At 45.9% G+C, this 16,346-nt stretch overlaps 1 protein-coding gene across 1 annotated transcript; it reads right to left on the reverse strand.

The window, feature by feature from the left end:
- Positions 1–1,991: 1,991 nt before the first annotated feature.
- LOC140721679 (NACHT, LRR and PYD domains-containing protein 3-like) lies at positions 1,992–15,949 on the reverse strand. Its single transcript, XM_073036475.1, has 7 exons — positions 15,548–15,949; positions 10,635–10,806; positions 10,471–10,536; positions 5,649–7,404; positions 4,341–4,427; positions 4,018–4,185; positions 1,992–3,200 (listed from the first exon to the last, which is right to left on the reverse strand). The coding sequence occupies exons 1-7, from the start codon at positions 15,794–15,796 to the stop codon at positions 3,113–3,115; spliced, it is 2,586 nt and encodes an 861-aa protein (XP_072892576.1). The 5' UTR covers positions 15,797–15,949; the 3' UTR covers positions 1,992–3,112.
- Positions 15,950–16,346: the final 397 nt, after the last annotated feature.

Raw genomic sequence — 16,346 nt, forward strand, 5'->3', positions numbered from 1 at the left:
CCTTTGTCTCTTCCGGTATCCTCGGTTTAACGGCCTCACTGTGGGTCCTGTCCAGGAAACTCTCGTTTTCACGGATAAACCTGAGGTCATCCAGTTCTTTCTTCAGTGCTGCAACATGCTCCTTCAGAAGCTGAATCTGGACACACTTTCCTCAGCTGTAGCAGCCGGGGGCACCATCAGTGTCCCTGACCTCCCAAATCATGCACGTAGCACACTGAATCAGCTTAGCCGTCATGTCTTCACCCTCTCCAATTGTGCCTGGCGTAGACTCCTCCCTCAGCCTCCTCGCCGAAGACTCTCGAGCCAAAGAGTCGCACTTTTCACACTAGGTACTTCCCTCGACCAGCGAGCTGCGTAATGCGTCGTTCCACTGTTGTGTGCGATTGGTCGGAGTGAAGGGCGTTTGACTCAATTTCTGACCCAGCAAGTGTGTGATGTGTTACGTACTCGTGACACGTGACAGTGGTACACTTGTCATGTGACTGGGGTTGAAGCTATACTGGACTTGAGGTAATGGTCTTGTGATGGTGGAGTGATGTCATTTTCCCGTCAGTAGAGGTCATGTGACAGTTTTGTTTTACAGGGTATAAAAGGAGGACCCCTCCCTGTGAGGAGGGGCAGTTCGTGGCTGGAATTGCTATGTTGACTTCATGCCACTGCATGATTTAATGTGATGACGTAGTTTAGTTGAAAGATGAAGTTTTATCTAATGCCTAAAGTTTAAAAGGTCATTTCCAGCAGTTTCTTTACAATACTGCTAGTTGAGAATCAGTGGAGAGTGAAGATCGGAGTTCGGGAGTTAAGATCGAGGTGAATCGATCTTGGACGGTGAAACGGGTTCAACATTGTTTGATCTTTATTCGGAAGGATTTTGTTGACTATTCTCGTGTTAATCCCTGGGATACCAGAAACGATTGAGAATGGTGATAAAGGAAAGGTCAGTGCCTTTAAGCTGTTACGTCTCGTAAAATTCTTCGTGGGAAAAGTTCGACTTTGGAGACTGAAGAACAGCGACGTGAAAGAGAAATCAAATCGTCTTAAAAAGTCTCTCCCTTAAATGGACTGTGAGCATTTTGATCTTTTGGCAATACTACTTTAAAGAACTGTTCTTGCGACATCGCTTTAAGGACTGTAAGCATCATCGCTTTAAGAACTGTTTAAGCTGCCGCACAGCAGCTGATTTCCGGTTACGTTAGTGTTTGTTTACTTTTGGGGGGTTTGTTTTCAGTGTTTAATAAACGTGTTATTTGTTATAAAAACCCTTGCCTAACACATATATTTATTGTTGCCTGAATACGTAACAGATGGGATTATGTGCAGAGGGAGATTCTCCTGGTGTCTGATCACGGGAGTGAGTGATGGGAAGTTGCGGGGGTGGGGGGTGCTTCACCTTTATCTGATTCGCTGAAGTGTGTGAGGCGTCGATGTGGAGGTAGCTTTAAACTGCGTCTGACCCTGGGAGTATGTGATGGGACCGTGCTGAGGAATATTCACCCTGTGTCTGACGACTGTAGGATGTGATGGGTCGCGCTGAACCCCTGCATGTGGTATGGAAAGGTGAGGAGGAGTTTCATTCTGGGTATCCTCCGAGGAGTGTCTGCTGGAACCCTGCGGAGTGTGCTGCTCCCGATGTTTAACGCCGGTGTTGTGTACTCGATCCCTCTCCAATTCGGAACCTCGGTGGACGCCTGTCTTATATTATTTTCGACCTTCTAATCTCTTACGTCACTTTTGTCTGCCCTGTCGAGGACAGCGCTGGGTGGTCGTGGATGAAGGTGAGGAGATCCTTGACACCAGACACTACCAGACTGACATCCCTCAGCCTGGAGGCGAGACGCTCTGACTCACTATTTATGGTGTCCGGAGCAACAGTAACCTCAGTTCATTGTTTCTCCTCGAAGGTGACTCAAGCCAGAGGCTACGACAAGAATTTACAGCAGTTTTTTTTTATTTCAACATGACAAATGCAAATTAAACAAGGATTGACCTCTGGGAACATATGAGCTGTTCGCGATTTTTTCACAAATCTATAACATTTCATTTGCACAACAAATACACAAGGTGCAGACTTTCAATACTTAAAAGACAATGAGTACACTCAGATTAAAATATGCTTACTACCGCCTGTTATCCAGTCAATTTCCTGTGGGACCCCCCGCTCCCGGACATTTCTCAATGTAACCATTGCAAACGCATGCTTCCTCTCCAAGGGCAGCGGGCACGAACTTAGTCTCGGAAGAGGGCAAGCAGTAAGCCTCGGCTGAGCTATGCACTTTCGGCCGTCCAGAGCCGTGAGTGACCACCTTGGCCAGGCACAGGAGCAAGTCCGCCAGGAAATCCTCCTCGTGTCCCGCCCCCTGTACTGGGTGTCCGTACATGAGGAGCTCGGGGCTAAAACGCAACCAGAATCTGAGCAGCAATAATCAAGCAGTGGCTGCAATCTCTCTCACAGTCACACACCGGCAACTGCGAGTGACAGGCTGAATAACCAGTCCCGTTTCTCACCGTCACTCTGCATTAAGGAACCGATGATTACAAAAAACACACTTGCAGTGACCAAGTTCGCTACAGATCCAATGTCACTACTAATGTATTTGTAAATTTAACGTCATTATATCGGCCAGAACGTCCTCAGCAAAGTGAGCACAAAGATGCTTTCCTCAGATAATCCCACCCCGAGACGCTGGTGTCCGAGACTGAGCCACGACCCATCATTCCCAGGGGCTCTACAGTCTGTGCAATTCACCAGGGTCTCACTCTGAACAGTATGGTTAATTGTCAACAGATCAAACCAAACTTAAGACTAAAAAGCATTCACGAAATGTCAGGGAAAAGATAACAGAGAAGCACAAATCTGGGGAATCTGGATATGTGCCGGAAGGATATGTGCAGGACAGGAGGCAGTATTACGTCGCAGCGAGACGGCCTCTGATGTAAGAGAGCGCCCGGCTGGAGCTTCGTCCGTGAGAACCATTGGGAAATAAACAGCTCCACGTGGCCATTAACGTGGAGCGCGGCCGTTACAAGGGGATGACATCCATTAAAGGGAAGTGCGGAGAAGCAGCCAAACTGTCCACATCCCGCCGCCGGGGATGTTCACACATTCAGATGTTCAGAGGACCACTCTCAGTCCGGGTCTGGGCTCCTGCAAAGATCTCAGTTCCTTCTTCCCGGTGTCACTGAACTGATTCCCCGCCAGGCTGAAACAGATGGAAGAAAATTAAATCGCAGGTGGACTGTGTGGTAAGAATGCATACGGCGTATTGACCTTCAAGAAGCGTGGGATTGAGTTCAAGAGCCGAGAGGTTATGTTACAGCTACATAGGACACTGGTCAGATCCCACTTGGAGTACTGTGCTCAGTTCTGATCACCCCACTACATGAAGGATGTGGAAGCTATAGAAAGGGTGCAGAGGACATTTACAAGGCTATTGCCTGGATTGGAGAGCATGCCTTATGGGAATAGGTTGAGTGAACTTGGCCTTTTCTCCATGGAGCGACAGAGGGCGAGTGGTGACCTGATAGAGGTGTATAGGATGATGAGAGGCATTGATCGTGTGGATAACCAGATGCTTTTTCCCAGGGCTAAAAGTGGCTAACACGAGAGGGCACAGTTTTAATGTGCTTGGAAGTAGGCACAGAGGGAATATCAGGGGTTAGTTTTTACGCAGAGTGCGTGGAATGGGCTGCCGACGATGGTAATGGAGGCCTATGCATTAGGGTATTTTTAGATACTCCTGGATAGGTACATGGAGTTAGAAAAATAGACTATGGCTAACCCGAAGTAATTTCGAAAGAATGTTAATGTTAAACACACCATTGCGGGACGAAGTTCCTCTGTTGTGCTGTAGGTTCCCTATCTCTCTATGTTTCTAATAAATATGAACGGATTACACAACAGTGTCAGTAACAGCGGACTGAGATTAATGTTTCAACAACACTCACAGACAAATATCACCCAAATAACCTAAGATCCGATGATAATTCATCACACTGAAGGTGAACAGAAACACTCACCCGATCCACTCTAGACTGGGAAGGGTCAGTATGAGGCGGCGGAGTGCGGGAACAGATCGGTCTGTGAGGGTGTTTGATACCAGGTTCAGCTCCGTCAGTGATGGCTTTGTACTGAGAGCGGAGACCACATCTTCGGCACCAGAATCTGTGAGACCAACTTTCCACAGCCTGGAGATGAGAGAGAGTGAGGGTGAAGGACACTGAGAGACAGGAGACGGTACAAATCCCAGGTGTTTATCAGTAACACAATTACTGATCACATTAATGTTCAGTGTCTGACACCCAGTGACTGTAAACACAATCTCCCACAGTCTGGTACTTACCACAGTTTCTGTATTTTACACTCCGTGTTCCTCAGAGCCGCAGACACTAATTTCACTCCAGAATCTCCCAGTTCATTCGACCCAAGTCTAAACACAAAAAGACAAACTGATGAACAAAGTGATTCAAGCGGTGGGTCTGAGTGAATTTCTGTCACTCGGATATTTCAGGAAACAGTAAATCACTGATTGGAGTTCCCATCACTGTCAATGTCCCTCACTGTCCAGCTCCAGAGTTTTCACTGAATGTCAGTAATTTAGCCTGTCGGCGTGACCCTGTAGACTCCACATGCTCTGTCTCATTCCCCGATGGTGAGAATAATTTTGCTGATGTTGGCGGGTCCGAAGGGAAAATAGGGGAGAACATTCAGAGTGAGGAGCGGTTGCGGTTTGGAAACCGTTCAAGACCGATGGCAGAAGAGATTCCCACCACTTGAAAAAGTATAGGAAGAGAGATCCGACAAGAGGAAAGATGATGGGAATAGTCGTCCCAAGAGTAAGGGTGTTGTGGAAGAGATATCCATCAGGTGGAAGGGGTATGATGAAGAGCGATCCCACAGGAGGATGGGGGATGGGGAAGAGATCCCAGAGGAGGAAGGAGGATTGGGAAGAGAGATCCACTAGGAGGAAGGAGGGTCTGGTAAAGAGGTCCATCAGGAGGAAGCAGCATAAGAAAGAGCGATCCAACAGTAGGAAGGGACGGGGAAGAGAAATCAAACAGGAGTAAAGGATCATCAGAGGAGGAAGGCGAAGGGAAATGATTTCACGCAAATGAGCAGATGCAGTAGTAGATCGCGGGCGGTGAGTGGTGAGGAGTGAACTGGCTTCGTGGTAGTCAGTGAAGTCACACAGTTGGTGAGGAGATATTCATACACGGGGAAGGGCACGGGAGTGTAATTTCAGAGGTTACTCTCTCTCTCTCTCTCTCTCTCTCTCTCTCTCTCTCTCTCTCTGTCTCTCTCATTCCACTGATGCTCTCTTTTGTTTCAGCGTGAAGTTCTCACCTGTCTGCTGCAGTGTCGGCCTGTAACAGTGAGAAGGAACATTGTCAATGGACCTGTCACAGGTAGCGAGATTCCAATGATTTACTACCATTAAAGGAATGGCTGCTGTTCAGTCATGTGATGAAGTTTCCAACATCCTTTCACAATGAACCACAGAACCCTCCCGTCCTTGGGGAATTACAGACCGATCCCGTGGTCATTTATCCCAATTCCTCGACTCACTTACCACAATTTACCCAATTTTCTTTACATTGAAACAGCAGAAAAGAACAGTTTTACAGTTCAGAAGAAGAGATAAATAATTTACCCCAACTCGTGGCACTTGTGCAGCACGGGTCCCAGCCGCTGGATTCCTTCACACTGAATGCGGCAGTCCCACAGGTTGAGGTGTTTTATTGTATCACAGAAACCGATGACATGAGACAGGACCGCGCAGTCAATCGGGGTCATTGGCACTTCACTGAATGAAAGTTTTTCCACAGATCCCAATGCGGCCTGAGCCAGTCCACTATTCTGAGACTCAAACAGGTAGTGCAATGTGTTCAGGAGGCTCCTCGTACCAGCTTCACTCCTTGTGTTTCCACTCTGGCGTTTAAACTCCTCCTTCACCCAGTCAATCACCCGGCAGGTTGTTTCATGAGGAAATGGACCCAGAATCTCCTCCAGGCCCCGAGCTGTCATCGGGTTGGAGAGACCAGCAACAAAACGGAGAAATATCTGAAATCGTCCATCTGTCATGTTGTGGGCTTCAGTGAGGAATTTCAGGATATCCCCGGGATGTGGATTCAGGAATTGTGCGACTGCAGCTACAAACTCTTGGATGGTGAGGTGTGGGAATGTGTAAACCACGCTCCGGGCAGAATCCTCTCTCTCCAAAAGCTCCATTAGGAACCCGGACAGGAACTGGGAAGGCTGCAGGTTGTAGTTGATCAAATCTTCATTTGTAAACACAATCTTCTTATCGAATACTCCTCTGAAGGCCATCTGACCAACCCTGAGTAGCACATCACCGGACTTCTCAATCTCACGGCCGTGGTTTTTCAGGATGTTGTAAATGTAATAGGAATACAGTTGGGTGATGGTCTTGGGAACTCGCTGCGGGTCCCTGTCTCTTTTTCTGAAGAAGGGGCCCAGTACCAGAGCGAGGATCCAGCAGTAGGAGGGGTTGTAGCTCATGGTGTACAGGATTTCATTCTCTTCAACGTGTTTGAAAACAGCTGCCGCCACCGTCTGATCTTCGAAATGCCTGATAAAATATTCCTTCCGTTCTTCACCAACAAATCCCAGGATTTCAGCCCAGACACTGATTTCAGCCTTTTCCAATAAATGTAACGTAGTCGGGCGGGTAGTCACCAGCACTGAACACCCTGGGAGCAGCTTGCCCTGGATTAAACTGTACACAATGTCCGACACTTCACACCACCACTCGGGATCTGGGCACTGGTGTTTGGGTTCTGTATCTCTCCGACTGTCAGCAAAATCGATTCTGTGCTTGAATTCATCCAAACCATCGAATATAAACAGCAATCCCTGTGGGTTCTTCCAGATCTCTCTCAGGATATTCCCAAAATAAGGATACTTGTCCAAAATTAGATCCCTCAGGTTTACTCTGTAGTTAATGGTGTTTAAATCCCGGAACTTGAAACTGAAGACAAACTGGAATTGCTGGTATATTTTCCCCATGGTCCAGTCATAAACAATCTTTTGTACCATTGTTGTTTTCCCGATCCCCGGGACTCCCGCCACTGCTGCGGACATCCCGGATTTGTTTCGAAAGACGGATATTTTCAATTTCTGAACAAAACTCCTCTTGAATAACTGGTCAGTCCGGATTTTTTCCAAATCTCCGCGGAGCTGTATTTCTCTCCACTCCTCGTGATCCTGACCTCTTGCCAACAGCTCATGTTCCACCAGACTCCGATCTCGAACAGTGGAAATGACCGTGAGCTCAGCGTATCGATCAACCAGCTGGAAAACCTTTACCTTCTCCCTCATCAGGATCGTGTTCACTCTCAGTTTTTCAGTTTGTGCCCGCAGAGTCTCCATGTGTTTCTGTCGAACATCTTAGGACGGAGAGAGATAGGTTGTCAAAGCCTGATCTAAAGAACATAGACCACTCAACGTATTTTTGCATAAAAAAATACTGGTTACAAACATTGTTGGGGTAGAATCGGGAGATCAGATGTAAGAGAGTCTGAAAATGAACGACGGCCCAGAAACATTTCTGATCTGATTCAGATTCGCTGTTAACGGTTCCACTCTTCCCTCTGCTCCAGCGAGCACCAAATGCACACGTGATTCTGGAGAGGAGAGTGTTGTGTGGAGCGGCTGGTCTCACTGTTCAGCTTCTGTTGAACTGTGCAATATTGCAGAGGATAACAGTGTGGGGGTGCGGGGACTTCAATTTACTAGTTCTATCTCCTTTTACTTTCTCACAATGGACCTGATGCTCTTGATATTCTTAAGTGTATGCTCTCAGTACTGAACCATAGAAATACCACACATTTTCTGTTTCCTTTTCCAGTCTGAGCCAGTCAGGGGCTAACACGCCCCTACCACACCTCTACAGTCTCCTCTGCTTCGAGAAGCTGATGCATGAAGTCAGGCAATTTGCTAGTGTTGCGCGGAAGAGCAGGAAACTGAAGAGGATGGCAGCAGTAATAAGGGACTCTATAGTCAGTGGGACATACAGGCGATTCTGTGGATTCTAAAAGTAAATACGGACGCCAGGGCCCGAGATGTTTCTAAATGCGTCCACAACAACGTGAAAAGGGAGGCAGAAGTCATGGTACATCTTGGAAAGAGAATAAGTACCAATGACATAGGAAGAAAAAAAGGAGGAGGTCTGGATACATGGAAGTTAGCATGGAAGCTGAAAAGTAGGTACTCATACGTAGTAATCTCGGGATTGTTGCCTGTGCCAAGCGGTAAAGGGGATAAAGATAGAATGAGGTGGCAGATGAGTGTGTGACTGAAGAATTGGAGCAGGGGTCTGGGATTTAGATTTCTGGATAATTGGGACCTTTATCTGGGGCAGGTGGGACCTGTAAAAGAGGGACGATTGGCACGTCCAAAGGAGGTCAATATTCTTGCAGGTAGATTTACTGGTGCTGTGGGGCTCGTTTTAAACGAGCAGAGGATGAGCCAGCCGGTTTGCAAGTACATGACTGGTGTAAACTGAAAGTAAGGAAGGATAAGCCAAAGATTGGGTTCAGATTCAGACATTGCGAAGTGTTAAATTGGACCACAGAGACAATATTCACAAGGGCGCAGATGCAGAACAGAAGGTGCTTTATATTTCCAACAAAAGGAAAGTAATAATGTTATGAGAAGGGAAAAGATGAAATATGAGGACGGACAAGACAATAATATAAAGCAAGATAACAAACACTTTTTCCAGTTATATAAAGAGTAAAAGGGAGGTGAGAGTTGGTTTTGGACCACTGGAAAACGACGTTCGTGAGACAGTAACGGGCGACAAAGAAATGGCAAATGCACCTAATGTTTACTTTGCATATGTCTTAACTGTGGAAGAAGCGAGCAGTGGGCAGCGGTCCGCGACAGTAGGAGTGAATGTCATTGCTATTACTAAAGAAAAGGTGTTGGGAATACTGAAAGGTCTTGAGGTGGATACGTCATCTGGACCACAAGGGACTACACCCCAGAGCCCAGAGGGAGGTTGCTGAAGAGAAAACGAAGGCATTGGTCATGATCAGTCAAGATCTGGCATGGTCCCAGTGGATTGGAAGATTGCAAATGTCACTCCACTCTTTAAGAAAGGAGGAATGCGAAAGAAATGGTTTCTCAGGGGTCAGTATTGGGACAGCTGCTTTTCACTTTCTTTGTCAATGATTTAGATAATGGGATTGATGGCTTTGTGGCAAAGCTTGCAGATGATACCGTGATGGATGGAGGAGTAGGTAGTGCTGAGGAAGCAATGCGATTGAAGCAGCACTGAGACAAATTGGAAGAATGGGCAGAAAAGGGGCAGATGGAATATAATGTGGTGAAATGCATGAAATGCATTTTGGTAAAAGGAATCAGATGCAGACCACTATCTAAATGGGAAATGGGTTCATACACTTGAGGTACAGAGGGACTTAGGAGTCGTCGTGCAAGATTTCCAGAAGGTCGAGTTTGTGCTAGAGACGACTTATGCAATGTTAGCATTTATTTCAAATAGAATCGAATATAAAATCAAGGAGATAATGTTGAGTATTTATAAGACAGTGGTTGCACCGGACTTGGAGTATTGTCAACAGTTTTGGGCCGCGTATCTCAGATAAGGTTTGTTGTCGTTGAAGGAAGTCCAGAGGAGATTCACGAGGATGATTCCGGGAATGATAGGGTAATCATAGGAGGTGCGTTTGGCAACTTTGGGCCTGTACTCACTGGAATTTAGAACAATGGGGTGGGGGAATTTCTTTGAAACCTACCGAATGTTGAAAGGATCAGGCAGGGTGAATGTGGAGATGATGTTTTCTATGGTAGGGATATTCGGAACGAAGGACCACAACCTCAAACCCTTTAGGGCAGAGGTAAGGAGTATTTTTTTTAGCCAGAGAGTACTGAATCTATGGAATATTCTTCCATAAACTGCGGTAGAGGCCATGGGTATATTTAAGGCGGAAGTTGATAGCTTCCTCATTGGTCAGGAAATTTATGATTATGCGGAGAAGTCTATGCGCTGAATGGCCCAATTCTGCTCCTACAGTGCATCTTCTGGTCTTACAGTCTCAGGAAGGAATAACAGCAAATCTCGGCTCCACTTTGTATCCAAGTTGTGAGACTTCCCGTGCTGATTTTGGATATTCCAATTGTAGAGCTTTAGCTTCAGTTTTGTAAATTTTCTGGATATGCGGCGTTACAGAGAGAGGAACGCCAAGGCCCTCTCTCTGACCGACGAGAATATGTGTTCATAAATCTTATAGAGCCCGCGGGCTGAACAACCTGAGACTCGAAAGCTGGCAGGTGTTCTGAAAAGTGCAAATGAATGGTTTGCTGTCCTCCTTACATAGAAAAGAAAATCGTCTCCCAGACACTTAGAGTCTTTAAGCAGGCTTCTAAGGACAACGATTCAGACTCTCAGAGTGAAATAAAGACTTTGAGGTTTCCCGTCCATCGCTTACCTTTCAGATGAGTGGGCGCTTCCGATATTCCCCGCTCAGTGTCCATGTAGGCGAATAGGCCGTCACCTGTTTAAACAGATTAACCTGCATGAAGTCTGTTCTGTGTAATACTGCAAATTCATCAGCAATTACATCTGTAACACACAATGTATTGTTCACCGTACCCTGTTCCCGTATTTCATTCAATATTCTGCTCAGCTTCGGTAAATGGTGATGTAGTTTCTCAAAGGATTCCCACATCACCCTCCGGGCCCCGGAGCCCTTCTCCATCACCAGATCCAGGAGGAGTCTGGAAGCACCCGGTCGGTTTCCCTTCTCCGCGAGCTCAGTCACGCTCTGTAAGGAACAATAGGGAATATATCAGGAGCGGAGGGATGGGCACAAACTACCCCGAACATAGACTGACCCAGCACATACTGCTCCCTACAGATCACTAAGAGCAATTGAAGTACTTGTAGCAGAGGAAAAATTTAAATAGATGCTAGCGGGATTAGTCGGGACTTCCTGCACGTCACAAATTGCAGGGTAATTATCCACTTGGCAAGGATTAAGTGCTGCAGAGTTAGTGTGCGTGAGCCGGAGATAGAGTGGGGAATTGAGGCTTTGTATCATAGATATTCCGTGAGGAGAGACGAGGATTTAGGTAGATACTGGGTAACATTTTCCTTTCTTCCGTCGCGGTTAGAACAGTGGGAATGTCAGGCAAGGTAGTAGAACTTTTTTTTCCTACAGGGTGTAGCAAGGCAGGGAGACCGCCCGTGTTCCTGAAAACTGCATCTTCAAGAACTGCATCCAGCTGCACCTTCTTAGAGACGGTGCAAAGGAATTGGAGCTGAAGCTGGATGAACTCAGGATCATTCGGGAGCCTGAGAGGTTGACTGACAGGCTAAACAGGGAGGGAGCCATAGCTAAGGCGCAGGACACAGGTGACAGTCAGGAGGGGGAAATGGGATAGGAAGAAACAACAGGTATGAGGCTTACTGTTGCGCGGTGGTGACCTAGCAGAGGAGGTCACGGTGATTATTTCTGCTAATGTCTGGCTTCAGAAGAGAAAGGTTGAGAGTAGGAGAGCTGCACTTAGGGGGCGATTCAATGGTTAAGGGTAATGACTGGAGATTCTGTTTCCGAGAACAAGATTTCTGGATGGTGTGTTGCAGGTCAGAGATATCTCGGATCGAGTCTGAAACATTTTTAAGTGCAGGCTGAGCAGCCAGAAGTCGTTGTTTACGTCGGTACCAGTGGCAAGGATAGGAAGGGGATGAGGTCCTGCAAAGTGAGCTCATGGAGATAGAATTGAAGGGACACGGCCTCCGGTGTTCTGTTCTTGGGATAACTACCCATGTCGCATGCTAGTGAGCCCTGAAATAGGACGATAATACAGTCTAACGCGTGGCTGAAGAGATGGTGCCTTATGGAGGGCTTCAGCTCTTTAGCTGTACCGACGTAATCGATTGAACCCGAAGTGGAGGGGGACTGATACCTTTGCGGAAGGGTCGTTGGCGCTGAATGGGGTAGGTGGAGATGTTAAACTTGAGTTGCAAGAGGGGGATGGACCAGAGCACATAGTGGAGTGGTTGTGTGGGAAAGATACAAACTCAGGAAACTAAATAATGAGGATGGTGAGACTAATGGCCCGAGTTATGACTCTAAAGGGGTGAGAATAGTAAGCAGCACTAACAGGGATAATTCAGTGATTAGAAGAACAGATTGGACATTCCTTTGACGAGAACAACATTTCTGGACGGTATGTTGCCGAGGTCAGGGATATCTCGCATCGAGTCTGAAACATACTAAGGGCTAGGGCAGGGTCAATGGTCCCAATGACAAGAGTAGGAAGTGTGATGAGGTCTTGCAAAGTGTGTTCATGATGTTAGATGCTAAGATGAAGGTAGGACATTCAGGGTTGTGTTCTCAGGATTGCTACCCGTACCGCGTGCTCGTGAGGCCTGAGATTGGCCGGTAGTACAGTAGAACGTGTGGCTAATGAGATAGTGCATGATGGAGGGCTTTATTTCTTTGAATGCTATGGCTCTCTTCCAAGGAGGATGGGACCTGGACAGACATGGTCATTTTGCACCTGAACTGGAGGGAGCTGATACCCTTGCGGGAAAGGTCGTTAGCGCTGCATGGACAGGGACGAAGTGTTAAACGAGTTTCAGGGGGATGAATAACCAAAGAGGATAGTGGATGGTTGTGCGGGAAATATGTTGATAAGCCTGCATACGAAGTCAGGAAACTAAAGGGTCAACACGGTGAAACTAATGTTCCGAAATGCGTACAATTTCAATACAAAGAGTATTGTAGGAAAGGCAGATGATCTGAAAGCATAGATCAGCACGTTGAATTACAGCATTGTAACCATTAATGTGATATCGTTGGTGGAGATGCAAGACAGGCTACTCACGATTCCATGGTCCCGTTGCGTTAGACATGATTCAATAGAATAGGAGAATTAGAGACTGACGGTTGCCATAAGCAGTCAGAGAGAAAGTGTCAGACAGGATACACGGGAGGACGGGTCGACTGAGGCTACATTGGTGAAAATAAGCAAGAAGAAAAGGATGTGATCATGCTTAACAACACCCAATAATCAATGCGACTTAGAGGATCAAATATGTAGAGAGATCGCAGACAGATGTAAGAGAGGCAAACCAATATTAACTTTCTATTTATTGGCTGAGCACTCGTAATTTAAAGGGCAGGATGGGATATTGTTAGTCGAATATGTTCAGGGAAGTTTCCGTGATGAACAAATTCAGGTCACAATCAGAGAGAGTACGTACTAGAATTCTATCAGGGTACAAGACAGGGCAGCTGACAAAGGTGTGTGCAGGGGAACACTTCGGATTTAGTCATCATGATGCCATTAGTTTAATGATCATTATGGAAAGAGATGAGTCTGGTCCTCGGGTTAAGCATCTAAATGGGAGTCAGGCCAATTTTAATGGTATCAGAATGAATCTGACGAAAGCAGAATGGGACAGGTTGTTCCCCGGTACAGGTGTGCATGGCAAATGTTGAGAGTTGGAATGTATAAGTGACTAGAAGTACAGAGCTTGAATGCTCCTGACAGAATAAAAAAAACATAGGTAACATGTTTAGGGTATCTTGTACTTTGAAAGATGTTGAGACCCTGGTGAAGAAGAAGCAGAGCATGCTAGTAAAAGCAGGAAGGAACAAATGAGGTACTTGATGAGTATAAGAAATGCAAGAGTTACTAAAGGAGGAAATCAGGAGGGCTAAAGTACAGCATGAGTTTGCTCTAGTGGATAAGGTAAAAGAGAAAAGGTAAAACACTGCATCAAATATATTTAGAACAAAATTATACCAACGGCCAGATTTGAGCCTTTTGAAGTTCATAGCAGTATTTTATGCATGATGCTGAAAAAGGTGGGGGAGATTTTAAATACATTTTCGTTGTATTTATATTTATTCAGGAGCATGCAGAGCATTTAGAGTGAGGGGAAACCGCAGTGAGATCATGCACTCTATACAGATTACAGAGGAGGTGGTGTTTACTGTCTGGATGCAGATAAGGGAAGGTTAAACCCCAGGGTCTACTTTGCAACTGTTTGAGAGCAGAGCAGAAATTGCAGGATTCCCAGCAAAGAAATTTCAAACAAGAGATGCGGGACGATTGTAAGGTAGTTAATGTTGTTCTGCTGTTTGAAAAGGCTGTACGAATAAGCCAGGGAATCGCAGTATGGTGAGTTTAACACCAGTCGTGATAAAATTATTGGCAGCTATTCTAAGGGACTGTCAGCGATTCGGGAGAGGTTTGGTAGAGGGATACAAGATTATAAACAGTATATATTGGATAATGCAAGCAGGCATTTACTACTGTGGTTAAGTTTAATTAGAATTAGAAGTCATGGGGTAAACATGAAAGGTGAAATGGAATATGAGAGGAAACTTCTTCCAAAGGTTGGTGAGAGTCTGGAACGTGCTGCTCTCCGAGGTGGTGGATGCGCATTCACTTTCAACATTTAAGGGCAATTTGGATAAGTACATTCATGGGACGGGTATAGCATTTCCAGTCTGGGAGTAGGTCAATGGGGCTATGCAGGTTACTAGGTCGAAAGGGACGATATAGACCGAAGAGGCTGTTGCAGTTCTGTGGAGTTGTATATTTAGGAATATCTAACTTGGACACTCCTGATTTTTTCCCAGAGTAAATCCCTGGTGAGCAGGTTAAAATTTCACTGCCAGGAGCCATGAGTGTCCAATGACAGTCTGCAGCTGGCAACTGGCAGTGAGGAGCAGACAGCAATCAGAGGGCTTTTATGCATGTGTATGCGACTAAAGTCTACTGTTAGTAAAGCCGAGAAGGAAGTTTGGAATGAAACTGTCAGCTGTCTATTAGGAAATGTTAAGGTCAAAAGATTTATGACTCTTCGTTAAAATTCAGTCTGGGTGACAGCAAGTGAATGTGCCAGGTAATTCCGTGTTAGTTGTGGATGTTTGGAAATTTTTCAATTACTCTGATTTTGCAATTCTCAGTATTAACATTACATGCCGTAGTAAATACAAACGCAAAATGGAACTGTCACATGGAGCAGAAGGTAACTGAACCATGAGGCAGGATGGGATATTTGATCCAATGGAGGAAATTCAGTCGTTCAAACTGGAGACAATAGTCAAATTTTGTCTGTTCAAGTGATTCTGTGGGATCCCATGACGGGTAAAGGCAGACCTCAGACATGGGTTGAGAAAGAAGACATTCTATATCTAGATCCCAGGAGACTTCAAGGCAACACTGTTGCTTGGTCGCAAAGGTCAAGCATTGGAAACATATTGGGAAGTTGGAGAGAATAGTATAAAGCCTTTCTCTGTCCATTGGAACTACCTATCACATGTTACATCACCAACAATCACCTTTCAATCATTGACTGTATCCTGAACCGACTAAAAATGAATGTGTTCAGATTACTGGAACATCTTCTATCTGCCAAATAAAGGCTTAGAGTGGATGCAGTCCTGATCTGCCTTATTTACAACACAGAGCTGTTTCTTTACATCGATTCTGCCCGTCTGTTGAAGAATCTACACTCAACCCTTCGGTGTTCCTTCCACTTACGTGATACTCCCGCCCAGTGAAGTGATCCTCGCCTGTTAACATGAGGCCGAGACCCTCCACACCCTCCTCAATAGCCTGCTCCAGTCGCTCCATGTAGAATATCGTCAACCGGAACAGTTGTTGATCGTCACAATTTGACAGGAAGGTGGAGATAGCGGAATTCAGATCTGTGAACAGGTATAGAACATGGGAACAGTAGAGTACAGCGTAGGAACAAACCCTTCGTGACACCATGTCTGTGTCGACCATGATGTCAACATGAAACAATCCTATCTATATGCTCATGGTCTATAGACCTCCAGTCCCTGCCTGTCCATGTGCCAATTTGAATGTCCCTTAAGCGCTGTAATCAGTTCAGATACGATCACCTCCTTACCGGCACGTTCCAGGCACTGATCACTCTCAGTCGTAAACCTCCATCGTAAATATTCCCCCTCACATGAACCCGCGACCTCCCGGTTTTTCTTTTATAATTCCAACCCTAAGAAAGTGACTGCGTCCATGTTACACATGCCTCCTAATTGTATATACTCCGACCCCAGCCCCGATTCTGCAAATACAAGCTTGACCAATCCCTCCTTATATCCGATACTCTGGAATCCATTCAGTATTTACTGCATCTCGTCTGGACACTCCCCATTCTTCACGTAATCCACAAATCAGGACTGCATGAAAACTGCAATTGGGCTCTATCAAAGTTCCCTACAGCTAGAGCATAAATTTTCCGCATCAGTACTCAACCAAGACAGGCACTTTTACATCTCTCTGTACATCAGTTCTCCTCAAGGACTTGTGCTTT

This window comes from Hemitrygon akajei, unplaced genomic scaffold (assembly GCF_048418815.1).
Source record: "Hemitrygon akajei unplaced genomic scaffold, sHemAka1.3 Scf000059, whole genome shotgun sequence".
Lineage (NCBI taxonomy): Eukaryota > Metazoa > Chordata > Chondrichthyes > Myliobatiformes > Dasyatidae > Hemitrygon > Hemitrygon akajei.